We start from the raw sequence: 24,846 nt of genomic DNA on the forward strand, positions 1-24,846 counted from the left end.
AACAGTGTATGACAAACTTGCAATACACTTAAGTGTAAAGTCGGTATCTAAAAATAACTTTCAAAATTTGACAAAAGAATTTAAATAAAATCCATAAGTTCTTTACACTACCATTTCAAAACTCTATTACGCACGAACCCATAGGCTTACTGCAATGATTGAGGCTAATCCTCTTTCAGAATCCGATTGCAATAAATAATTGAACGTGCTTCAACGGTCATACAGCAAACTAACTTAAAATTTTTACACCACCTAATCAAATTAACTTTATTGATAAATTTCCAAACAGCGTGCCCGGCCGGCTTCTACGGCAAGGACTGCTTCCTGGAGTGCGACTGCGGATCGGGGGTGGTTGCGACGCCGTCACGGGCGAGTGCGCACAGAAAGTCGGCTGCCCAGTGGGAAAGACCGGACCCAACTGCCTGTCAGGTTAGTTGAGACAAATTTGTTTTAATATTTTTATTACTTTATTGCTATAGAAAATGTGTACTTTTTCGTGGTTGTTTGTCTAAGAAAGGTCCTAAAAATGGGAGGAAATAACGCTATTTAGGTCGACACAAATTTGTTTTAATCTTGTTATTGATATTAATTTGTGAATGATATCGAAAATTCTTTAGTATTTGGTTTTTTGTGGTTTTTTATCTATAAAAACGTTATGAAAATAAACAAGTAGTATTATTTAGTTTGTAACACTTTAGTAATCCGTTTAATATATAAAGTGGTGCTTGTGTGGAAACAAAACCTTTCTTTTAATTTATCGTCATCGTAATCTGTTTATCAGAATACAAATAAATACAAAAACGGCTTTTAGAAGGACTAATGACGATTTTAGAAAATTAATTCTAAAATTTGGGGAGTTTTAACGTTTTAAAATGTTAATTTGTTTTTAAAGTGTTTTGGCAGTTTTAAAAAGGGAAATATTACAACGACAATTTTAGTATCATTTAGTTCACACAATTGTAAAACAAAACCTTGTCTAGAATTTTCTTAATAGTAAAGGTTTTTAAAACAGTTAGAATCCATCAATTTACTTTTGATTTATTGTTATTAACTTTCTATTAAAATATTTGCGGTCAAACTAAACGTGACTAAGAAAAGCAATTTTTACTAGTTTTTGTTCAATTGTTTTTGTTTTTACTCAAAAACAAGTAAAACACGTAAACCAAACTTTATGCAACGTATTTAGATAGATTTTTGATCAAATAAATTATTTTTATATGTAATAATATAAAGTAGCATAGATATCTATATACTGCAAGCATCAATTTAGTTATAAAATCTCACTTACGGATATGAAAATAAAACAAATTTATAACAAGTAATATTTTACTCAGACTGCGAGCAAGGGTCGTGGGGTGAAAATTGTGAAAACGAGTGTGCATGTGAGAACAACGGGCTTTGCGACCCAAAAACTGGAAACTGTACCTGCGGGCTCGGGTGGACCGGACCACTTTGTGAACGAGGTTTGAAAAGATTAGATTTTTACAATTATTCTACTAACTTTTTTTTAACTATAGTTTTTATAGAATAGAAACCTCAGCTTTTATAAACATAGTTTTTAATTTAGTTTCAGTTTAATTTTTGTTTCAAACTACTTTTTTAAAAAATTATTAAAACTTCATTAAAACACCAAAATTTTTTTTGAGTCAAAGCGCTAAGTTCTACAAAAACTAATAAGTAATTAAAGTCAAGTTATTGTTTAAAACTTAAATTTAAATTCTTTAAAATACTTTTACAAAACTTAAACTAAACCATAATTCTTAACTAGTTTATTTTATTATTTTTTTTTGTAAGTAAGTAAACTCTTGTGCTAGCCTGGTAAGAAAAGATAAGTAAAGGTCAGTATCGCAATAATATATACTTGCAAAAATTTGTTTTGTAAGTGTCTCCTAGTTTCTTTTTATTAACAAAAAATGTATCGAGTTTCAAGTTTAAATTACTAAGTATTTTTGTAAACAGATACTTTTAATTTTTGTAACACAACACGATCACTGACATTTACCATGGCTTTAAGTGCTTAGACTTATAAGCTTTTTAATAAAAGTAAACAAATATGCTTCAGTATCATACTGCAAAATGGTAGCTTATCTAAATTCAAAATCAAATTACATTCCGTAAATATCTTGAGTGAAAATTTCTGTGAAATATTTTGCATAAAAAAACCTACTATTAGACAAATATAAAAAATATTTACCCTGTATTTTTGTGAAAAAAAAGCAATATTTACTTACTACTTGTTATGTATTTGAATATTCGTTGTAATACGCTCTACTTTTTTTTTAATATAGAATGTTTTTGAATAATAATTAGAATAAAAATGTTTAGATAAAAAGATGTTTAACTTTACTTTTTTACTTGCGTAGTAAATGTTTTACATCTGCAATTATTATTAGTAAACTTCATAAAAAATTTTTAGAGTGCACTGACGGTACATGGGGACCGAACTGCCAACTCGAGTGTTCATGCAACCAGAACGAAGTTTGTGACCGGATAAACGGGTGGTGCAAGTGCAAACCCGGGTACTACGGTGCTCTCTGCGAGAACAGTCAGTTGTTTGTTAAATTGCTATTAAAATATATGTGTAGAGTTTTATCGACATATCATGTAAAAAAGTAGTCAAAATAGTTCAATTTTGAGCATTGTTTTGTAACACAACTTTTTTGTTTTATGTTATAATATTTAAAATTCGTAGACACTTTATGTCTGAAAACTGTAAAACACATGATTCTTATAGGTATGATAGCTATGTTTATACTATTTGTTTTAAAAAGGGAAAACTTGTAAAATGTTCTATATTTTTGCTCGGATTTTATAACTTGTTTAAAAATTTAAACTCTTTCAAAATATTATGCATTTTAAATATAAAGCAGACAGCGTACAAATTACTTCAAAAACTACACTTTTTAAACTCAATTTTTTGTAATCATATAAAGCCTACAACAGGGGTCGGCAGGCAGTTGGTGGTCGAGGGCCAAATTTCAAGTTTACAAAGTCTTCGCGGGCCGCAGTTTTAGTTTTAGTGACATCTAAATAATCTTTTGGTTTTAGTTTTAGTCACACTAGAGAAAAGTTTTACTTTTATTCACCTTATCATTTTAAATAACTTTTAGCTATACATAGAACTACTATTTAAAGTAAATTAAATAAAATTAGAATAAAATTTACATTGACTAATATACTTAAGTGTTAATAAACTATGTACTTTCATAAGCACTTACTAAGTTAAATTTAATACTTTTTTAACTTTACATACAGTTTAATTCTCTATAAAAACCAAACTTGAAAGACAATTTATTAGTTACTTTTATATATTTGTTACATTATCAACCCCTTTTTTTATATTTCTAAAAATATTAACTTCAAAATAAAGTTTTTGCGTGTTAAATAGTTTACATTCATTAAAAAATTTAGTAATTAGTTAATTTAATAAAATTAATACCTGTTTGTATTATAGAAAGCTAGAACAAACTCTTTAACATAATTAATTCTCGAATACTTAAATAAAATATCTTATTAGTAACTAGTCTTTTACATGGTTGTCACTTAAAAAGCAAAAATGTCTGAGTTGTATCAAACCAGCCCTAAGTTCATTAAAAGTTTAAAAAGCTAGTAAATCGTTGTAAATCAAGCTTAAGTACCTAGTAAAAATAACATTATCATTAAAAAGTACACAAAGTGTAAAAAAACAAGAAAAAACTACAATTAGTAAACTACACTACAGTCATAAAAACTATTTTGGGAATTCTAAGACTTATTTAAAGTGTTTGAAATAAAAGTTTCACACACATCTGAGTTTTCAAGCTTTTAAAATAGCCTGTTTGTGTAACAACCCAGTTAAAACAAGTTCACATCATAAAGAAATAAGAAACTTATTAACAATAAACAAATTACATGCCAAAAAAAAAATAAGTCAGCTGGAATGGACAATTAACTTTCTTAAACATTTTTAACAAAAGTATAAAACTTAATTGATTCATTAGCGAAGAGAAAAACCTCTTTTTTATTAAGCATTACAGCATTTCTTTATCTGCAATAAGAATTTAAAAATATTAGTTGTAAAATAAAAGACGAACAACAAAAATAACAAACCGTTAGTTAGGAGTTATTGCGAGAAACGAGAAAAAAACAAATCACCAAAATCAGTTCCAACAAAGCAAATGATTATCTTCAGTAACTACAGAATTATCAGAAAAAAGTTGTTAAGGCAAGTTATAAAGTAGCAAAATTTATTATTAATAATGAGATACCGTTTATAATTGAAAACTTTTTTAGAAAATTTTTGTTGGCAGTAATCAAAAACTTTTGTTTATTTCTTCAATGACAACACAAAGTCCTATTTAGAAAATGCATTAAGGTTATAAAGTCGCATAAATCAAATTATGACTTTAGTCAATATGCTAAGATGAGAGCACTGATAGAAAAACTATTGCTCATCTGAGAATTTTTATTAGAGATGTTTTTTTAACTTTGACACTTTAGTATAATTTCTTAGTTTAGTTCAAACACGAAGCACAACAATCGGTGAAATTTTACAAGTAAAGGTGCAATGCACCAAAAGTTTTTAGAAGAACAATTCCTTCTTTTATTTTTAATATAAAGTTTAATTAAAGTTTAAAAAGTGTCTTATAAAGTATATCAATATTAAATGACTTTGTTAAGCTACTTTAGTATATTTTTTTATAAAAATTTTTTATTTGTTAATTTTAACAAAACTTAAATAAACCTTTGTTTCTTATAACTATGTTATTTTAAATGTTTTTACACTAAAACATAACATTTACAAATAAAAATTATATAAAAGAAACTTAGGTATAAAAAACATTAGAAAGAATATCTAAGCTATAAACAAATGACACTTTAGTTAATTACTGTGCATTACTTTTGTACAAAATGGAAAACATTTGCATTTATTTTATTTGATAAATAGGTATAATACAACTAACTTATTAAATTCAAGCACTCTTTTTCAGATAATTACTTGCTGTTGTAAAATAGAAGTTATTATGAAACTCAGAAAAATATCTTGTTAGAATGCTAATCTGTCTTTTTCACATTTTTAAATTAAAGTAGTTACTTCTTCTAATTATTTTTAAATGTTATACAGAGACTTAAAAACAAAACTATACAAATTAAATCGAATTACCGAAAAAAATTATACTTCAAATATATTTTTGCTCAACGGGCCACTTTTACATGCTCGCGGGCCGCAAAATTTTCTTTCGCGGGCCGCATTCCATTTAAAAAAATAACGTGCTCGCGGGCCGCAGATTTACCCTTCGCGGGCCGCAATTGGCCCGCGGGCCGCAGTTTGCCGACCCCTGGCCTACAAGATTAGTTTAACTAATGGAGAAAAGACGAGCAAGTAACTAAGACTTTTTTACAGTATCTTCTAAAGGTATATTAAGTGGTAGTAGTATCACGGATAGTTATCAAAAAATTAAGAAATGAACAAATTAAGATATAATAGTAAAATTCTAACTCTATTCTTTTCCCCCACAGCTTGCCCGAAAGGGTTTTTCGGAGCCGCTTGCGCAAAGAGGTGCGACTGCCGGAACTCGCTGGACTGCGACCACGTGACCGGACGGTGCAAGTGCGCCCCTGGGTGGCACGGGCAGCAGTGCGAAATCGGTTGGTTCCATAAATGTTTGACAAAAATATTTACTGTCAAGTGCTGAAGTAGCTTAAAAAGAATTAACATGCTCACTTCTTGTCAGTATTTTTTCGTTTTAAACATGATGGTTCACAATAACGTCAACAAAATAATTACGAACACTAAATAAATTATTTTTCAGGCTGCTCCCTTGGCACGTTCGGACCGAATTGCCTGAGCAAGTGCAGCTGCGGTGAGGACAACGTGAAATGCGACCAGATAACCGGAAAATGTCTCTGCCCTTCAGGAAGGACCGGCCCGCATTGCGAGAACGGTTAGTTAATTGTTAAAAATAGCCATGATACTTTTTCCTCATTTTTAATTTTTGTTTAAATTGTATTTTAATTCTTTAACTTAATTATTATATCATTTTTTTAATAAGTTTTTTTAAAACAATAGATAAATCAACAATTTCTATTTATGTCTGCATTTTTGCTTTGTGAACATTAAAAAACCCTATATTGTAGCCTGAGGACACTTTAGAACTTAATACTTTTAACAGTGTGCACAACGGGAAAATACGGTCCGAACTGCCAGTTCGAGTGTGAATGCGAGAACGGGGGAAGGTGCAATCCCGTGGACGGAAGCTGCACTTGCGGCGACGGATGGATCGGATCCACCTGCGAAACCGGTTTGTTTATATATATATATATTTTTTGTTGTGTTATGATCAAAATTGCATCATTGTTTAGCAAAGTACTATTTATTTCTAACCGTACTAGCTGAAGATTAAAGCATTTAGCTTACTTCTATTTCTGTTTTTGTGAAAATATATATTTTTTAATAAGTTTTTTAAAAGCCTTTCAACTTGGCTCTGTGGATAGTATTTAAGTTTATTTAACCACTTTATTTCCTATACATATGTATAATTTTCGTTTAGAATAAATAATTGAACACTTTAAAAACTATTAAAGTTTTTTTTTCATACACTACACGGATCTCAACACAAACAACTTACTTGATTATAATTGTGCATAATAAAAGACTATTTTTTCAGTATTTTAAGGTTTATATATGTACTACAATCTAATTAAACTTTTACAAAAATGTATACTGGAAAAATTTTGTTTCAACATTAACAAACAAAATTACAGCGGGCCTCCTGGCTCAACTGCGAACGAGCTACAGCAACCCGGCGCTCAAGATCCGACCTCGAAATCAGAAGAAGGGCTGGGCGGGAGGCAGCAAGGACAAGGGCAAGACCGAGAAGAGGTCGACGAAGAAGCACCACAAGAGCCGCCACCGAAGCAACTAGATCGTGACGTCACAATGCGATGACGTCGTCACACGATCGTTGCGACATCTGATGGACAATTTAGAAGCTGAACATTGACGCGCGCCCTCTCTTTTTTGAGGGAGGCCGCGGAACGAACAATTGTAAATAAAAAAAAGTGTTTTTGTTAATAATTATTTCGTAGTTTTTTGGACAACTTTTAAATAACGAAATTTTTAATATTCTATAATTTTAAAAATGACTTTTTCTAATCTTACTCAGTATTGAAAGAATCTTTCGTAGTTTTGAAAATATTTTACTTAAAGCTGCAACATAGTATAAAATATTAATTTAAGTTGTCACCGTTTATAGATAAAACTACTCGCCAATTTTTTATACAAGTAGTTAGTTGTTTTTTTTTTTTTCAGCGTTTTGCTAAGATTTGTTTATATCAAAACCCTATTCTTGCCCTTGGTTAATTTATTCACAGAGGTTTACTAAAAAATTAATATGTGATAAAATATTTTTGCACTAGAATAAAAAAAAAAACTGAGAAAAATATTTACGCAACAAATTTACACAAAGTTAGAATTGTAATCCCTGTATTAAATTAAACATTTTTTAGTAGCTTTTATAATTTTTTACATAATGTAAAGCTTTTCGTGCCTTTAATATTTTTTCATTTACAACGTTCAGCCATTAATGTTTTTTTGTTTTTTTTTATATACAAGACTCTCTTTAGTTAAAAAACATTAAGCTAACAGTAAAAAACAACAGAACTTTTTAGCTATAAAACTAAGTGTAAAAATAGTAGTTTTTTCATTGTTGTTGTCTTTTCATTTTGTATAAAACCATCACATTTTTATAAGTATTGACGCGTTTCAAACTATCGGCTGGGGTTGAAATGACGTTTGTGACGCAGCTAGATCAAAAAACACAAATCTACAAACTTTTTTTGAGTTTTTTAATTTAAAGTTCAATTTAAGTATGATACAAGCAAGTATGAAACAGTATAATACAAGCATTTGTTGAACGAAATGTAAACCTAAACTATGTTTAGAGCGGATTAAGATAATTAAATGTATATATATATATATATGTCATATAATTTTTGTAGCTTCGTTTTTTTCGATCTAGCTACGTCCGCTTGTTTGTACATATTTTAACAAGACAGCATGCACTGCCCAACTAAGGTTGCCTGTTGTTTCTTTTCGTTTTTTTTATAAATGCTACCTAAGATTAGACCTCTTCGATCAAAATATTGTGTTAGAGCTCAGTTTTGTTTTTACTAGAACGCCGAATACAGCAGGGACTTTTTTGTAATAGCTAATAAGCAAACGCTTTATGATAGTTTTTTCTTAAGTGTTCAAAAAATTTAACACGAAAGAAATCAAACAGTCAAGACATTTGCTTATTATCAATTGCAAAACTACAGACATGCTTTCAAAAATTTAAACTTCGTTAGGAATTTTTTTATTTAATTTTTGCTCCGAATCAATTGAGACAAGTTTTATTTACTGATGATAGTAGTTCAATGAAGAGGTTTTTACTTTTCCTCGTTTGTTTTGTTTTTACTTTTGTTTTTGTATCAGTTTTCAAATGACACGAGCAACTTGCTTGTTCAATTTTTTTTTGTTTTTTCATTTTTGTTTCTTACTGGAAGTTTCATGTTGATTTTTCTTTCTGTTATTTACCAATAAACCAAAAACTTTTAGAAAAAATTGTTTTTTAGTTTTTGTATTTGAAGTAAGTATATAGTTACACTATTATCGGCTAAGACTTTGTAGAAACTGTTTAATTGAATAAATTAAGTATGGTTAAAGCTCTAAAACAAGTTAAAAAAAAATAAAAGAGTTATTTATTATGCCCAACATAAGTCTCACTAAACTTTTAATGTATTCTAAACAACCAGTTGAGTTTGAAGTTTTTTATTATTATGTAAACATTACTAAACCTTTTCAACAATAAAGTCGTATTAGTATCATCATGCTCAAAATCATTAATTTGAAATTTTTCAAGTTTCAAAACTATTAAGTATCATTATGCATTGATCATACAATACAATTAAGTATTACTACGCGCATCTTAAACAACCAGTTAAGTTTGTTGCGAATTGTGTATTGAAGCTCACCGTGTTGATCTCGGGTAATTGATCATCAAACAGAAAAAGTTGCATAACTTGAATAGCATTGGCGGCTGCGCATTGCTGTTTAAAGCACAAGGTTACAGTTTCGGTAGTCAACTGCTATGAAATGCAAACTTTTGTATACACAAGATGAACTTTCTAACAGCATATCACTTTTAAAGTAGATATGATAAACAAGTTGGGATAAGTAGTTGTGAACTTATCCTAGTTGTATGGTATTTCTATATAGTGATTGTATGGTGTCATAAATGTTGTTTTAAATTTGCAAAGTCTATATTGTTAAAAGTTATAACTTTTAGTGGTAGGGCTTAGGTTATAACTGAACTTAAAAAAAAACATCAAACAATACTTTATTTATTTAAACGTCTTTAATCTTAGTATAATTATGTTTTTAGTTAACATTTTACATTTAAACAAAAAAAAAGTTGTTTGGTTCAAAACTTGTATTAACTTACTAATGATTTTCAAATTAAACGAAAAAATAAAGTCTACTCATTTTTTAATAAACTGCAAGCTAGTTGTAGTAATATGAAAAGTAAAATAATTTAATTTTTAGCTTATAACAGATCAGAATATATGGTACTTATTTTAAAACTATGTATACTCAAAAATTTTTAGCTTTAAGACAGTTGATGGATAAATATTTCAAGTAAAAATGAAAGTGAAAATAAATAACATATAAACAAACACTTTAAGAAATTTTAACTTAAAAATACAGTACACTACCGCTTAAGTACGCAAATTGAACCCGACCAAAAAGTGCGTACTTAGCACGGGTAGTGCGTACTTTTTGACGACATAGTTTAATATGAAATTCAGTTGTTTGTTTTCTTTCTTACAATTAGCCACTAAATAATTAAGCCAAATAAACAAGTCCTTTTATCATAAATAACATTTAATACATAATTCTAATCTGAAAAACTTTTTATTAGATTTTAAAATGATTTATTTTGTCTATAAAAAGTTTCTACGTAATTAATACATACTATTAGTATACAAAGTCAATGTCAGTCAATGGTATAAAAAAGAATATTAAGCCATATTTTGTTTTATTAGAGGTAAAGTACCAAACTACATTGTGTTTACCAAACATTTTGAAAACATCAATGTGGGTACATTTAAATTAAGTTATGACTTAACTATGTTGTATTTGTAGGTTTTTTTAGCTTTGTCATCTAGATTTATTTATTCAATAGCATTACAGCTCAAATATCATTATTTTTTTTCACTTTTCTGCAACCACTACATAAGTATTTAGTTTATTAACTTTTAATAACAGGACTGTCACAATTTCAGGCCACTTAGACTACTCAGGATTACTCACCCTAGTTTAGAATTTGTGAATGTCTTAGGCTAACTCAGCAGGTTGGCCATTCTATCTTTCTTGATAAGTGCGTACTTAAGGCGTGATGCGTACCAAAAAAAGTGCGTACTTAAGCGGTAGTCTACTGTAATCTTAAATTGAAGTTAGTGTCTACTAAGATTTAATGTAGGAATTACACTAGATGTTTTTTATCAGAAACTTTTTACTGTTAAGATGCTTTTTAGGTTGCCTAAAAAAAACTATTTTCAAGGTTCGATGATAACTACTAAGTCTTTATTACTCAGATTAAAAATATTTTTTAAAGTTTATGTACATGATTTATAAGCAAGTGACGTGCAGACTTAGTGTCGGCTCTTTGTGTGTAATTATGTCAATATAGCCTGAAATGTGAATCAGTTTTAAAATATTTGTGAAGCAAAACGCTTGAAAAGTACTATTTAATGAATCAAACTACTGTAAATTTTTGCTTGGGAGTCAATGACTGCATTTAACCTAAAACGTTTGTATTTTTAAAGCTGTGCCAATAACTCATTCAAGTAATAGACCTTTTTTTATTTAAACCGAAGGTACTTCTCCTTTCAAACTACAAAATAACAAATTTTTAAGCAAACATTGTTTATAAACTACTTATACAGAATTTTTATTTAATAAAAAGTATTTAGTAATTAAATTTAAAAGTATGCTGAAAAAACTTTACAGCTTAATAAGTATTTTAAAACGTAATTTAAATTTTTCTAATTAATGATATTTAAGTAAGTTTGCCATAGTATTTTTATTTATAAATGGATTCGTTTACAAAGAAACACAAAATACTTTAAACAAGAAAACACCAATTGTTTTCGGTTTTACCTTATTTTGGAAACGCTTCTGTCCTGGACAAAAATTTAAAATGTATCCAAGAAATGTGCGACTTAATAGACAGAGTTTAGTGAACAAAAAATTAAGTATTGCTTTTTTTCGTTTAATAAACTAATAACAATACTAGTTTTAATTTGTTTAATTTAGTATAATATAGGTTTATTAAAAAAAACGAAAAGTTGCTCAAAATTATTTGATTCAAGGATCTGGACAAGCAAAAAGACCTTTCGGTCATCGAGTTGCATACCCAACTTAATCAAAATTATAATGAGCTACAAATGAAATAAAAACCAAAAAAGAACTTTACAGTCGTAAAGCTTCTTTTAACTTTTATATTTTGTGAATAAAAACTTTCAAATTTAAAAGTGAATAGGTTTAGATTTAGAGTAATGTCTATTTAATTCTGCATATTACTTAATGTAAACCATCGGTACTGTACTGAGTTAGTTTTTTTCTTAAGTAAAATTTGTTTTTTAGTCAATATTCCATTATAAGTGTTTATAATAACTAAACTTGTAACTTAAGCTTGTTGTTATGTAAAACTAACAAATATTTGTTTTAGTTGAATAAACATGCTATATTATTTATTTTCTTTGTTTACTTTTAAGTATCAAATTAAGATATACTGCATTTTTATAAACTTAAATTACAACATTTTTTTACAGTATGTTAATTTAATTTTAGTTCGTGAGAACAATTTTCTGATTTTTAAATTTAAATGAATATATTGACAGCAAGGATGGTTTGTTTATTAACTAATTAAGCATTATTAAGCATTCGTGTTATTGTCGGAAATTCAAATCTACAATTTAAAGATTTACTTATTTTTTTGTTTATTTTTGTTAAACAAAGTACAATATCACAAAAAAGTTATAAAAGGTAATGTGGTAGTATTTTAAACGATTAACAATTTTATGTTCTTTCTTTTATTTTTAGCTTAAAAAAGTGTTGCCTTTTTAGATCTAATGCATTTAATTTGCTTTTCTACGATTTTCTATGTTTTTAATTTTTGATTTTGTTTGTAAAACTATGTTTAAAAACTTATCTTTAACTTATCTTTAAAATGTAAAAAAAAAACAGTATACAAAAATATACTAAAGTTTATTTTTTAACTATTTTAAATGGATATTAAAAAAATTACTTTTCAAAAATCGGTTGCTTAGTTTGTTGAATGACTAATTTATATATTTAATTTGAATATAAACTTTCCATTAATATACAAAGCTTGAAAAAAATAACATAAAACTTTAACTAGTTTCAACTAATCTTGCAAAAGTTTGTTTCAAAAATTTCCATTTTTACTTTTGATTCTACATATGTTAGTTTAAAATATTGCAGGGCTTTTTTTAAGTTTACTTTAAAACCACCATTCTAACGTTTGTTTGCAATTCGTTGTGTTTTGCTAAATACATTTTGGTTTAGCAATTGAAACTACATATATAAAGGAGTGCAGAAAACAATTAATAAATTCTACTTACAAATTGTTTGTTAAGTTTTCGTTCTTTAAACTAAGTTTTAGTACAGTCAGATCGTAAATAACATTTATTATGTTTTAAAACAGGGTTTCCTAAAGTATGTTATATCGCCTCTTAAGGGCAAATTCATATTTATTTAGGGGTAATAGTCTACAAAGGGGCAGGGTTACTTGTAAAGGGGTTGTAGAGTCACTTAGAACTTACACTAGATATTATAGGTAAACTTCAAAGTTATACTAGATATACTGGACTTTATTATTTCTTATGTAATAATATAAGGTCTTAAGCGTGTTTAAGGGTAGTTTTGTAAGGTTAACTAAGTCAAAGTTTCCCAAACTGAGCAAAGTGGCCTCCTTGGGGTCTATTAGAGAAAATTATGGGGTCATGAGGTCATTACTTGAAACTAACACTAGATATTCTGGAGTTGATAATGAACAGAAAAAAAAGGTCTTACAAATTTTTAATCGTAAACTGGTACTAGATATATTCCAAAGAATTAAGAAAACTTAGGGGGCCACAAGCCGTAAACGTGGGAGCCACAAGGACATTTCAAACTTACACTAAAAAACTCTGAAATTGATGTTCGAGATTTAAAAAAAAGTTTTAATCGGTTTTAATGGTAGTTTTTTAAAATATATAGTTTCAGGGGGCCATAGCTTTTTTATTTCTTTTAAAGGGGCCTTTTGATAAAAATTTTTGAAGACTATGCTCTACATAAAGAAAATAATACTTTTACTTAGAAATAGATTAGTTAAGCTTAAACCTTGAGACAAAATTTATTTTAAACTTTTTTTCTATAAATGTAGTAAACTAACTTTAAACTAATCTGTTAACATTAGAATGCTATTTTACAGTAGAATTATTATCTTACTTTGATTATGACAAGGTTTTTTTTATAAAAGTTGTGTTAACCAAGCTTTGTAGTTTAAAATAAAGTTGGATAAAAGATCCTAGTTGTAATCTATAAAAGTTGCATTAGTTTAAAATGTATCTTATCAATTCATTGAAAAATTTTGCAACTGACACAAAAAAACTTGACTTATACAAGGGTTCCTACTGTTTGAGGCAATTTTTAAAAAACTGTTATAAAGGCATTTTAATTGCATAATGCATTTCATTAACAGTAGAATTAAAAAATTGATCATTAAATCTAAGATTTAATTTTCAAAAATAGAACTTGTATTAGTAAAAAATAGTTTCCTATTATTATCTTGCCAAGATCAGACACCGTGTGGTGAAAAAAAAACAATTACTTTTTTAACTTTTCATTTTTTAGAACGACAATGGTGCAATCTCAAGAAAAGTCTGTGACTCAGCGGCTCTTCCTAGCGGTTAATTTTTTTTAAGTTATAGTTTTATACGTACTCAAGCCTATACCAAAGGAATTTTTTTCTATAAGTTTAAAACCTCGAGATTTTGTATACTTCTATATAATAAATGGTTTTAAACATGCCTAAATTTATATACTGCAACAAGTAAATGTAAAGTCTCAACCATTATTCCCTTACGTGAAATTTTGTTTGAAATTTAAGTACAAAATAAGTTGGCCATAAAACGTAACCAAAATGCAGATAAATTTTACTTATTTTTATTATAATTAAAGCTTTAAAAACCTTGACGTCTAGTAGGTTTGTTCTAATTGAAGATTAAAGAAATTAATTTTTATTATCTAGTAGAAGAAATAAAATTAAAAGTAAAGTTTAGTTTTTAACTTTTTTGTACTTGAATAAACTGAAAAAGGTATATGATAAATAAGTTTTAAAGTAGGTAATTTTACACCACTTAAAAGTAAATTGTAGTATATTTTCGTGTAAAAAAGCATGTTTGAAATTTATGTTTAGCTTATTGACTTACTGACAATTTCATTTAGACAATGTTTAGCTTATAGATCATTCATTTAAAATAATTGTTTAATACCCGGTCAACCAGTGTAATTTAATTGTACAGTAGTAAAAGCTATCTGTTTTATCTTTCTGTAGTATTGCTTCGTTTCACTGATACAAACAACCTAAAAAGTCATTATATCATTAAACAACTTAGTTAAAGATTTCGTTTTAGTTTTCAAGGACATTTTAAAAGTTTTTTTGAGATTCGAACGCATTAAACCGTAGCCTTACAAGGAACAAACTTTCTTTTTGCGTATAATATTTTTCGTGTTGGTTTATATGCTTTTTAACGTTATAAATAAATAATACTTTAGAAAAACTTACCAGTAAACTAATCAGTAGTGGCTTTCTGATAATGAATAAAAACTACGAGAAGTTAGATTTTTAAGTAAATGAGGCTTTAAAACAAGTTTTTTTCAAGAATGAACAAACTAAAAGAATATTTTAAGGTTAAAACAACACATTAATAACAGCTAAAATAATTTTAAACAACTAAATTCCCTTTAGTCTCAAAATATAAAAAAAGTAAGTGTTAAGTATTAGTATTGTAAGTGTTGTTGATTAATATAAAACTGAAAGTAATTGACAATTTTAATTTTTAGATAAACCCAAATTAATTTACTATTGTGTCTTAACTCTTTTTAAATTCTTCTTTCTAAATCTATTATGAAAGGATATTAAAACTAAAAAGTACAAAACTTGTCTGTTTGTTTTATATTTGGAGTTTTAGTAATAGTACCTCTAATATTTCATGTCCATACTTAATATATCTAAAAAAGCATAAACTTACTATTTTACCTTCAAATAACATACATTTTATAATTAATAGCATACATAAGTCAAAATATGTATGCAAAACAAAAGCCGCATGTAAGTAGGGCGTTAGCATATTGGTTGATGCGGTCGTACAGTAACTCAAACGATCCATGTTCGAAACCGCGTGTAATCCCTTTTAATTGGCTTTTTCAATTAAATCAAGGTTCCTATAGACTAGCGGTTAGAGCCGAGAACAGGTAAATTTATGGTCGAGGGTTCGAACCCGTTGTGTATTTCATTTTTGTAAACGTTTGTTTGCAAATCAATAGCTATATAGTGTAATGTAGTATAATGTATAAGCAAATATAGAGTGTACAGAAACACCTTAAAAACAGTACTGTAACCGAACAGCACTGCGTCATTTTAGCACGGGCGTCACTTTAGCACAGTAAGTTACTTTTGTACGATGCGTCACTTTAGCACAGTGGGTCACTTTGGCAAGGTGTGTCCCTTTTGCACGGCGTCACTTTTGCGCGATGGATCACCTTTGCACGGATCGTCTATTTAGTACAGCGTCACTTTAGCACAGCGTCATTTTCGCATTTGCGCCGCTTTAGCACAGTGGGTCACTATTGCTTAGCGTCAGTTCATCACCAATCGTCATTTTGCACCATTTCTTTCTCTTCTATTTTTGCTTGAAGAGGATTTTTTTAAAATTTTTTTGGACTGAGCGTTATTTTTGCACCAACAAAATTTTTAAACCTTCATTTGAATAGTTTTTGATAACACATTTTAATTTTAATTTTAGAACTCTTTATTATAAAAAACACGTGTTTGAATACTAAACTGAAAAATTAAAATTAAACACGCGTTAGATTCGCAAACTTAGATTACGATTCTATTTTGAAGTATTTTAATAATTAGAAAATGTGATACTAAGTTTTTTTGACAACCGTGTAAAAGTACATATAACAAAGTTTAAAAAACAAATATAACTTAAAAGATCAAGCAACGAAATCACTATTTTTAGATATAAACTAGTTTTAATGGTATAAATGTTAAAACAATTTATTGTTAATTTACCTTATTATTCATCTTTATGAAGTCAAAACCATGCAAACTTAAAAAAAATTAAATTTATTTCTGTTATTAAAATTTTAACAATAATCTTTTGAAGTTTTGACGTCAAGTAATAAAAAAGAAATATTTTATGTTAAAAAATTGTACTTGCTAGATAAATTAGTTTCAAATACTTAAAAATTCAAGTTCATCGACAACATTCATACACACATGAAGAAATATTTTTTTTTATACGTTTCATGACTTTTCATATTTATGTAAAGAGTATGTTGCTTATAATGAAAATGTTGCAGAAAAAGTAAAAATAAAACTTAAAATGATTTTAAAGAATAATCAATTAAAAATAAAAGTTAAAAAATGAATTAATCGCTGCAAGATTGTTTTAACTACAGAAAATTGTTTGAAAAACTTCTAAAAAATACAAATGCTGTGTTAGTGATTGCACTAAAGCATAAAATACAAATGGTAACTTTCAATTACTTTGAAGAAAACTTTTGCATTTACTACAATGTTTCTATAAATCACCACGTTATTTTATGAAGTTACTTGAAAAATTAAGATTAAACACTTATTTTTACATTGAAAAACACATACTACATATAATCTTAAATAACTTTTGTTGTATTAAACTAAATACTAGATAAAGTATAGTTATATTAAAATATTTAGGTCAATTTAAAAAGATTAACATGTTTAATTTAGTACAGTAACCTCTCGCTTTTTTACGCACATTGTGTCCACAGAAAAAGTGCGTAAAGATATGAGAGATCGTAAAGATATGAGAGGTACCAGATATACTTACTGTATTGGCTGTTTTTTGATATTTGTTTACCTTTTTTATAAATATCAAAATAAAACTATACATATATTAAAAAGAAGGATTTAAATTTATAAAAAATAATAGTATTTGTAGAAAAAAATTACTAATTTTAATAATGGATATATTTTACCTTTATCTTTATTTATGTGTGACTTATTTGATACTTAACATTTGTATTCTATTTTACTTAGAAAATTCGATTTATAATTAAGCATTTGCTTTTAATAAAGAAATGGTGTTGGCAAGAGTGTTGTAGTATGTGTTTGTGTTTTAAAGTCTCATTATTTCATTATACTTTCATTATTTAACACAGTCATATTTCTTTCAGAGTTTTTATTTAATCTCTTATTGTTAACAAAATTTCTTATATATTGAGGTATAACTAAATGTTTATTAATTAGTCAAGGAACATAAGTTTACTAAGTCTTAAGATGTAGAGTGGTGAGTTAGCATTTAATAATATATTTTAAATTAAAATTATACAATAAACATAATTTGTGAAATATTAAAAAACAGTAGAATTTTTATTTTTTGAATTTTTTAGAATTCTAAAATGCGTAACTAAGCGAGAGTTCGTAACGTCACGAGTGCGTAAAGATCCGAGAGGTTACTGTAAACATTAAATTTTAAAACTTAAAATTTAGTTAAAATTAGCTTAAAAACTTGAAACTTTTTCTCAGTTTTAATAAAGATTTTAGTCTTAAAAAATGAAAACTTTATAATTTTAAAAGTATCATATAAACATATAGTATAAAGAATTTTAGAAAAATTATACATTAATAAAAATTTAGTAAATAATAAGAATACACTAAAATATTGTAAAAGCGGACTTTAAGTTGTTTTGTTTACTTTGTTTTGAAACAATTTTGCCTCTTTATTCTTGAGTTTTTTTTAGTGGTCTACCGAATCCAAGATTCGGACTCAGATTCGGCCGAATCTGGCTTTTTTGGACTCGGTTTCGGATTCGGCCGAATCCTAAATTTCAAAGTGAGACACGGACTCGGATTCGGTAGACCACTTTAACTTTTTGAATTTAACTCAATTGTTTGTCAAAAGTTATACCAAATGTAAAACTAATTTGTGATTTCACGCTTGAGTTGGTAAAACAGTGCTTTTTCTCACTTATATAAGCTTTCTCAACTTTGTTTTAAAATTTTGCACACAGTATAAACACTATAATAAATTATTTTTGTTAGAATTTTAAATAAAACTAAGTACATAGTTAAGGCGTTTAATCTCAGCTTTTTAGATAACCGCTCTTACTTGTTCATCATATGTTTAGTTTTTTATGTTTGCTCGTGACTTATTTCGGTTTAAATAACATTTTGGCTTTTCTCTCACGACGAAATTGAAATAGATATACTTGTAGGTAATTTAATTTATTTAATTTTAGTAAGGTGTTCCTTAGGTCACTACAGTTAAGTAAAATCTTATCAGCATAGCTCAGGCCTTACCAAGGCTTTTTTTTCTAAACATCTCTATTAAGGTTATCTTGAAAACTTATGACATGTATATTTGGAACTTTTAGTTGGGAGGTCTACTTTACAAAGACATGTAACTATTTAAAGTATCTTTTGTTTAGTTAATACGGTTTTCAGTCTCTATTTAGAAATTATCGATTATTTATTTAATAGTATCTTAAATGACTTGTGACAAGAATTGAAGGACTTGTGTATTTTATTTTACCTTTTTCCTTATAAAATATATCATTTTATTATATTTCTTGTAGGGTCTGTCAGTTAAGATAAAAAATCTCAGTTATAATAAGGTTGTTTTTTTTTTTTGAGAGACTTTTCGTAAAAAGGTCAATTATTTATTCAAAAAAAATTATTTTAAATATATAATATTAAAGCAGACGCTTGCAAACTTTTAGCTATACAATTTTATGTCATTTTTTTATATATTTATTTGATAATTTAGATTTATGACATATATGTTATAAACTCAAACATTTCAATATTTTATTTAAAAAATAATCTTCTAAAAAAAAACTGTTAATAAAATCTCAATTAATTATTATTATATTTTAATTTTATGCTATGTTCTACTTTTTTGAGTGAAAGATTGTTCTTAAAAACTAAATCTTGAAACAATTTAAGTTATATCGTTCTTTTTAGTAGTAAGTTGAGACCTTTAGTGTTATTTATTTTTTAACCATATATTTCTTTAACAGTGCATTAGTTGAAAAAAAAAATTAGTGCAAACATCGCGTTTGGCATTGCTGGGAAATGGAAGTAAGCTGAGCACACTGGCCAAAACATTTGTAATTACATTCAGGATATGCTTAGTAATTGGAATATTACCTTGGATCATGTTCACATTTTTTGCAAGACAATGCAAGAAACATTAAAAAGCACAAACAAAACAAAAAGCCTTGGTTCTTGTTAAAGATGTTGAACTCAACATATTTATGCTAGAGAGACTGAAAAAACTAAAATCAGGTGTCCAGTACTATATTTCTAACTAAAATAACAATAAAGATTCGATTATTACAGCTAAAGAATGGCAATTAGTTAATCACATCATTTTACTGTTCGAACTTTTTCTTTGTAACAAAGGAGTGAAGTGAAAACAATGCATTGCTCTCAAGCGCGATTCCGCATGCAAAGTCACTGACGAAGTTGGTTAACACTAATAAAAATTCCAACGAACTATCAATTGATTATAAAACTTGATCCAAAAACATAGGCGATGCTTGCAAAAGAAGGTTCTATACTAGGGGTGGGCAACGTTTTTAATCGGGCCGGATCTGAAAACTTTTTGTCTTTGCTAATCCGAAGCATTTCAAAGTAGTATTTTACCAGATCCAGTATCAAAATAATGCAATTTTTAATCTAGATCTGACCACTGGTCAGAACAGCTGTTGATACACAATATCGACTTTCGCTTTCCATTCTTACCTCAAAAATAATGTTAAAGAGCAGCTAAAATTAAATGATAAAAAGCATATCTCTTTCGAGGCTAATCAAAAAGGTGATTCTCCTTTAATGCCACCGGAGAAACCAAAACCATAATAAAAAAATATTATTAGTTACTTATTATCTTTACTATGTTATCAAATCATTTTTTGAGTTTTAAAAATGCATTAATATCAAGTAGTAATATTAAACACTTTTAGATTTGATGTCAAAAAGTGTTATATAATTAATGTTATAACAACTACTAAGTATTAAAAAATATAAATTTTAGTTTTCCTAAAAAAAATAATAAACAAATTAGAAAATAAAGTTTTAATTAAAGCTTAAATTTCCTAAAAATTTAGAGAATTAAGATTTATCTTTTATAAGTTGGATATAAAGTTTTCTAAATCCTCCTACTGAAAAGCTTTAGGTCGTGAAAAAGTGACCACCTGTGCTAAAGTAACACTGTGCAAAAGTGACCCATTGTGCTCAAGTGATGCACCGAGCTAAAATGACGCTGTGAAAAAGTGACTCCCTGCAAAAGTGCCCCACTGTGCTAAAGTGACCCACCGTGCACAATTGACGCACAGTGGTAAAATAACGCCGTGCAAAAGTGACGCATCTTGCTAAAGCGACAAACGGTGCCGAGTTGAAGAGCCGTGCTAAAGTATCACTGTGCCATTATGACACCCACCCCAATGTTTGAGTATCTTAGAAAGTCTAACGTTTGTTGTGCATGTGTATGCAGTACTCTTTTGTAATGTAGTGAAACTTGGTCGTTGTCGAGCGTACATTAGAAGAAAATGATTACCTTCTACACACAAAACATTCGTCGCAGCCGTAGATAAAGATACGAACAAAAAACGACCAAACGAAGAAACGTTGAGCTTGGCTCATCAACATGTCATGTTCTGAGGACGAGCAAATTCAAAAGTTTCCGTAGCATAGCTAATTGGTTGTTACTTAACCGTAACCGCAGTCGCCCAGCACTACATTTTATAATTTATGGCAAAAATTAAATATTTTAATGTCAGCACTGATTGGTGGAAGAATCTTGCTTAGTATGCAATGTTTCATCTACAAATACACGAATGGAGGAGATAAACCTTAAGAAACCTAAGGGAGGAAGCAACCAGAGATTTTTTTATAATTTTATCTTTATTGAATAATCCTTTTTTTTTCACTGTGTTCACTTTTGTTTAAAGTGTTGTGTTTTCAAAACGAACATTTTTTAACGCAATACGAATGCCAGTTTCTTATGTTTTTGTGTTCGCAATAAAAAACGCACCGTCGTTTAAATTTTAAAAGATTTATATTCTACGCATCACTATTACCGAAACGGCATCGTTATGCCAATTTGACACTGAATAAACGTTTGTTTGTTTTAAATTAAAGTTTAACGCTAAAGTAACTAAATTATTAACATTTCGTTATAAAAAGTTTGCTAGTCCCTTTTTAGTTCAAAATGCCTCAAATATTTATTTTACTTTATAAAGTTAAAGTTAAGTAAATTTCAAACTGGGTGATATGTATTGTTTTAATGAAAAATCATAGTCATACCTAATTTATTTTAAACTACTATTGTAATAAACAAATATATAAAAACTAATACAAAAAGTCGCGCATACTCAATGTTGAAAATGTAGACAGCTAAGATGTTATAATTTTTTTATTCAATTATAAGGTATTCTATTGATATAAAAGTCTTCCAATAGATTTTCCAAAATTTTGCTATACTTAGACAAGATTTGTTTTACCAAACATGAGTATACATTTAATGTTTGCCTTCATTACTTATTTACAACAATTTTAAAACACCAATTTGTTACTAAATTTATTAGCTGTTCAAAACGCGAGTTCAAAAATAAAATTTCACCAAGCTTAAAATAAACCAGATGATTTCTCGCCTCTTTTTTGATCCTAAAAATAATTTTTTTTTTTAGTTTTGTGGTTTCTAAGGAGTTAAAACATTTTTTTATAAAATTTAATTAAAACATATCACACAGTATTTTTTGCTTCATGGTTTTAAGACTAATCAATAAAGACCAATTTTGTAGTCGTTAATTGTTTTTGTTATAACTTTAAAACAACATTTGTATTCCGTAATTAAACATTATACTTTGTTTTAAAAAAAAAATGTTCATAAAACACACGTTTTTGTTTATACTAATAAGTGAATAAATTTGAAAAAGTTAAAGATTAGTACTTTAAAACTTTAATTACAATTGATAGAGATTTCGTACATAGAGTAGCTAGTTAACCTCTTAGTTTTCGAGATCGTCCTCATCTGAATCATATATCTCCACGATTTTCATTCTTTCAAGCCTTCTAAGGTAATCATATTTAACTTTTACATCCTCACTAGATAAGTCTGAACAAGTTTCTCATTTATTTGAAATTTAGTACATGCATGCGTTTTACTGCTTAAAAAAGAAACCGAACCACTTAAAAAACACATTAGTGTACGAATTAAGTTTATGCAAAAAAGAAAAAAACCTTTAATGTGTTTTTGTCTAAATAAATAATATATATTCAAAAAAAATAACATTTTAACAGTACTACTAAAAATTTATTTATATTTAGTGAATACCAACATTAAACTCAAAACAGAGTCGTAAATTTAAAGCTAAACCTTACTTTGAAAGTTATTTCTAACGCTAAACATAATAATTAGCAATGGTAAAAATTCACTTGATAAAGAAAAAACCTGTTACTTTAATATGAACTTTTTTTTTGAAATAACAACATTTAATATCGCCCCTTGACTTCTTCACATCTGGTCGAATTTCTTTTTCAACAACCTCTTTGATCCTTTTAAAAGTCTGTTGTCCTGATTTAAATCGTAATTTTGTTTATAAATACGATTATGGTATTTTTAATTACCTTGTATATGAAACTAAATTTAACTAACAGAAGATATATATCACTTATATCTTTTATACTAAACTGAAGTTTAGAATTTCAATAAAACAATAAATGATACATTTTAGAGTTCAAAAATTATCAAATTCGGATATTATTACTTACAAAAGATAATATTTTTTTCAAGTTTTATATTTGATTAACAAAGTTGTCTTAAAAAGTAAGGTTAAATAAAATCTGTCTTGTCAAACTGTTTATCAAAGTTTGCTACCTTTATTTTTGTTAGTCTCGAGTAATTCGAACTTATCTTTGTGTCTGCGAACAGTTTTACTAATTTTCGGCTTCAAAGTTTCCCAGTTTACATCATCGCTTGATCTCGTCACAACAACATAATTTTCTCCAAGCTTCACAGATTTTACCTTGTCATTAAAAATGTTTGTTTTTATACTGCATGTAAAATTTAAATAAATATTTTGCAAGACACTAATTTTCAGATAAAAGTTAACTAATTTAGTTTCAAAACGTGAAGAACCTTTTTTCAATAAAAAAAAAAGGTTTGAAAAAAACAAGTTTTTGATGTATTTTTAAATCTATGGACTATATGGGTAGCTGTCAAATTTGCACGAGCGTACAAAATTGCACATGTGCACGAAATCGCACGAATAACACTTTTGCACGAACACACTTTTGCAAGAGGGGATAAAATTGCACGAAAACATTTTTGCACAAATTACATTTTTTTTAATTATTATTTTCATCTTTATATTAATTTTATTTAATTTTTTTTTAACTTTTACCCCTAACCCTTACCCTCGGTTGGTAAGTTATACATATTTTAATTTTCTTTTTTTAAATCTTTTTTACTTTATATATTTTTTTATTTACTATCAACGTTATCTCTAATTCTTTCCCTCGGTCGGTAGCTTTTTTTTTAATATTTTTTCTATTAGTTTTTGTTTTTTTTTTTTATTTTTATAAGTATTTTTTTTTTTGCTATCATTGTTACCCCAAACTCATACCCTCGGTCAGTAATTTTTATTTATTTATTAAATTACCATTTAGTTTTTTTTTTATTTTTATTTTTTTTCTGTATATTTTTACTCCCGTGCAAAAGTGTAATTCGTGCAAATTTGACTTTGTGCAAATTTAACTCCGTGCAATTTTGTGCACTCGTGCAATTTAGTATATTCGTGCAATTTAGACCCGTTCTTTGACTTAATAGCTGAATTACAAATAACATGCATATTTTAAATACAGAGATTTAATAATTTTTACGTTAAAAGATCTCATAAAAAAAGTAAATTTTAAAGACACCTGCCTCAAATAAACTGAAAAAACTAAAGAGTATTAAACCTTTGACAAATTTTTTTGATTAAACAGCGTTGATATTAAGTTTTATAGATGTTCATTGAACTTCACTTCTGTACTTCTGTACATTAACCTAATTAGCCACTTTGTAGTATTTGAATTCAATCAATATGTTATTCTTAATTTCAATTATATTGTAAGAGTACAAGTGGTCATTTTGATATTTTTATTGCAGAAACACAGGCTGAAACTTGTTAAGCGATGAAACAAAGTAATTGTAAATTTGTGACAAATAAACTTTTAAATATATAAATCTTCAATCTGAGTTGATTCTGTGTTTAAAATGTTATACCCATACACTTAATGTTTTTATACAAACAGAAATCAATCTATTTGGTTATTATACAACATTTTTTAACTAAAAGTTTAATACAAAAATAAATTATGGAAGTACTAACTCGTTTTTATAGTGGAAAATACATAAGCAAAATCATTTTTGTTTAATAATTTATTACATATCAATTACTTAAAACATTTTTTTTATCTAAACTAAAGTATACTATAAATT

The 24,846-nt window shown here is 27.5% G+C and overlaps 1 protein-coding gene across 1 annotated transcript in view; it reads left to right on the forward strand.

Annotated features, from left to right (window-relative positions):
* The window catches only part of LOC145843148 (uncharacterized), a 35,033-nt gene extending 28,128 nt beyond the window's left edge, over positions 1 to 6,905 (forward strand). The window contains exons 10-16 of the mRNA XM_082950610.1: positions 290 to 429; positions 1,335 to 1,463; positions 2,417 to 2,545; positions 5,500 to 5,628; positions 5,793 to 5,924; positions 6,153 to 6,281; positions 6,745 to 6,905. Of these exons, the coding sequence (XP_082806736.1) occupies positions 290 to 429; positions 1,335 to 1,463; positions 2,417 to 2,545; positions 5,500 to 5,628; positions 5,793 to 5,924; positions 6,153 to 6,281; positions 6,745 to 6,905 (949 nt within the window). The remainder of the gene's footprint in view (positions 1 to 289; positions 430 to 1,334; positions 1,464 to 2,416; positions 2,546 to 5,499; positions 5,629 to 5,792; positions 5,925 to 6,152; positions 6,282 to 6,744) is intronic.
* The last annotated feature ends 17,941 nt before the right edge of the window (positions 6,906 to 24,846 follow it).

The sequence above is a fragment of the Thalia democratica genome, chromosome 8, assembly GCF_965202585.1.
Source record: "Thalia democratica chromosome 8, ktThaDemo2.hap1.1, whole genome shotgun sequence".
In the NCBI taxonomy this organism is placed as follows: domain Eukaryota; kingdom Metazoa; phylum Chordata; class Thaliacea; order Salpida; family Salpidae; genus Thalia; species Thalia democratica.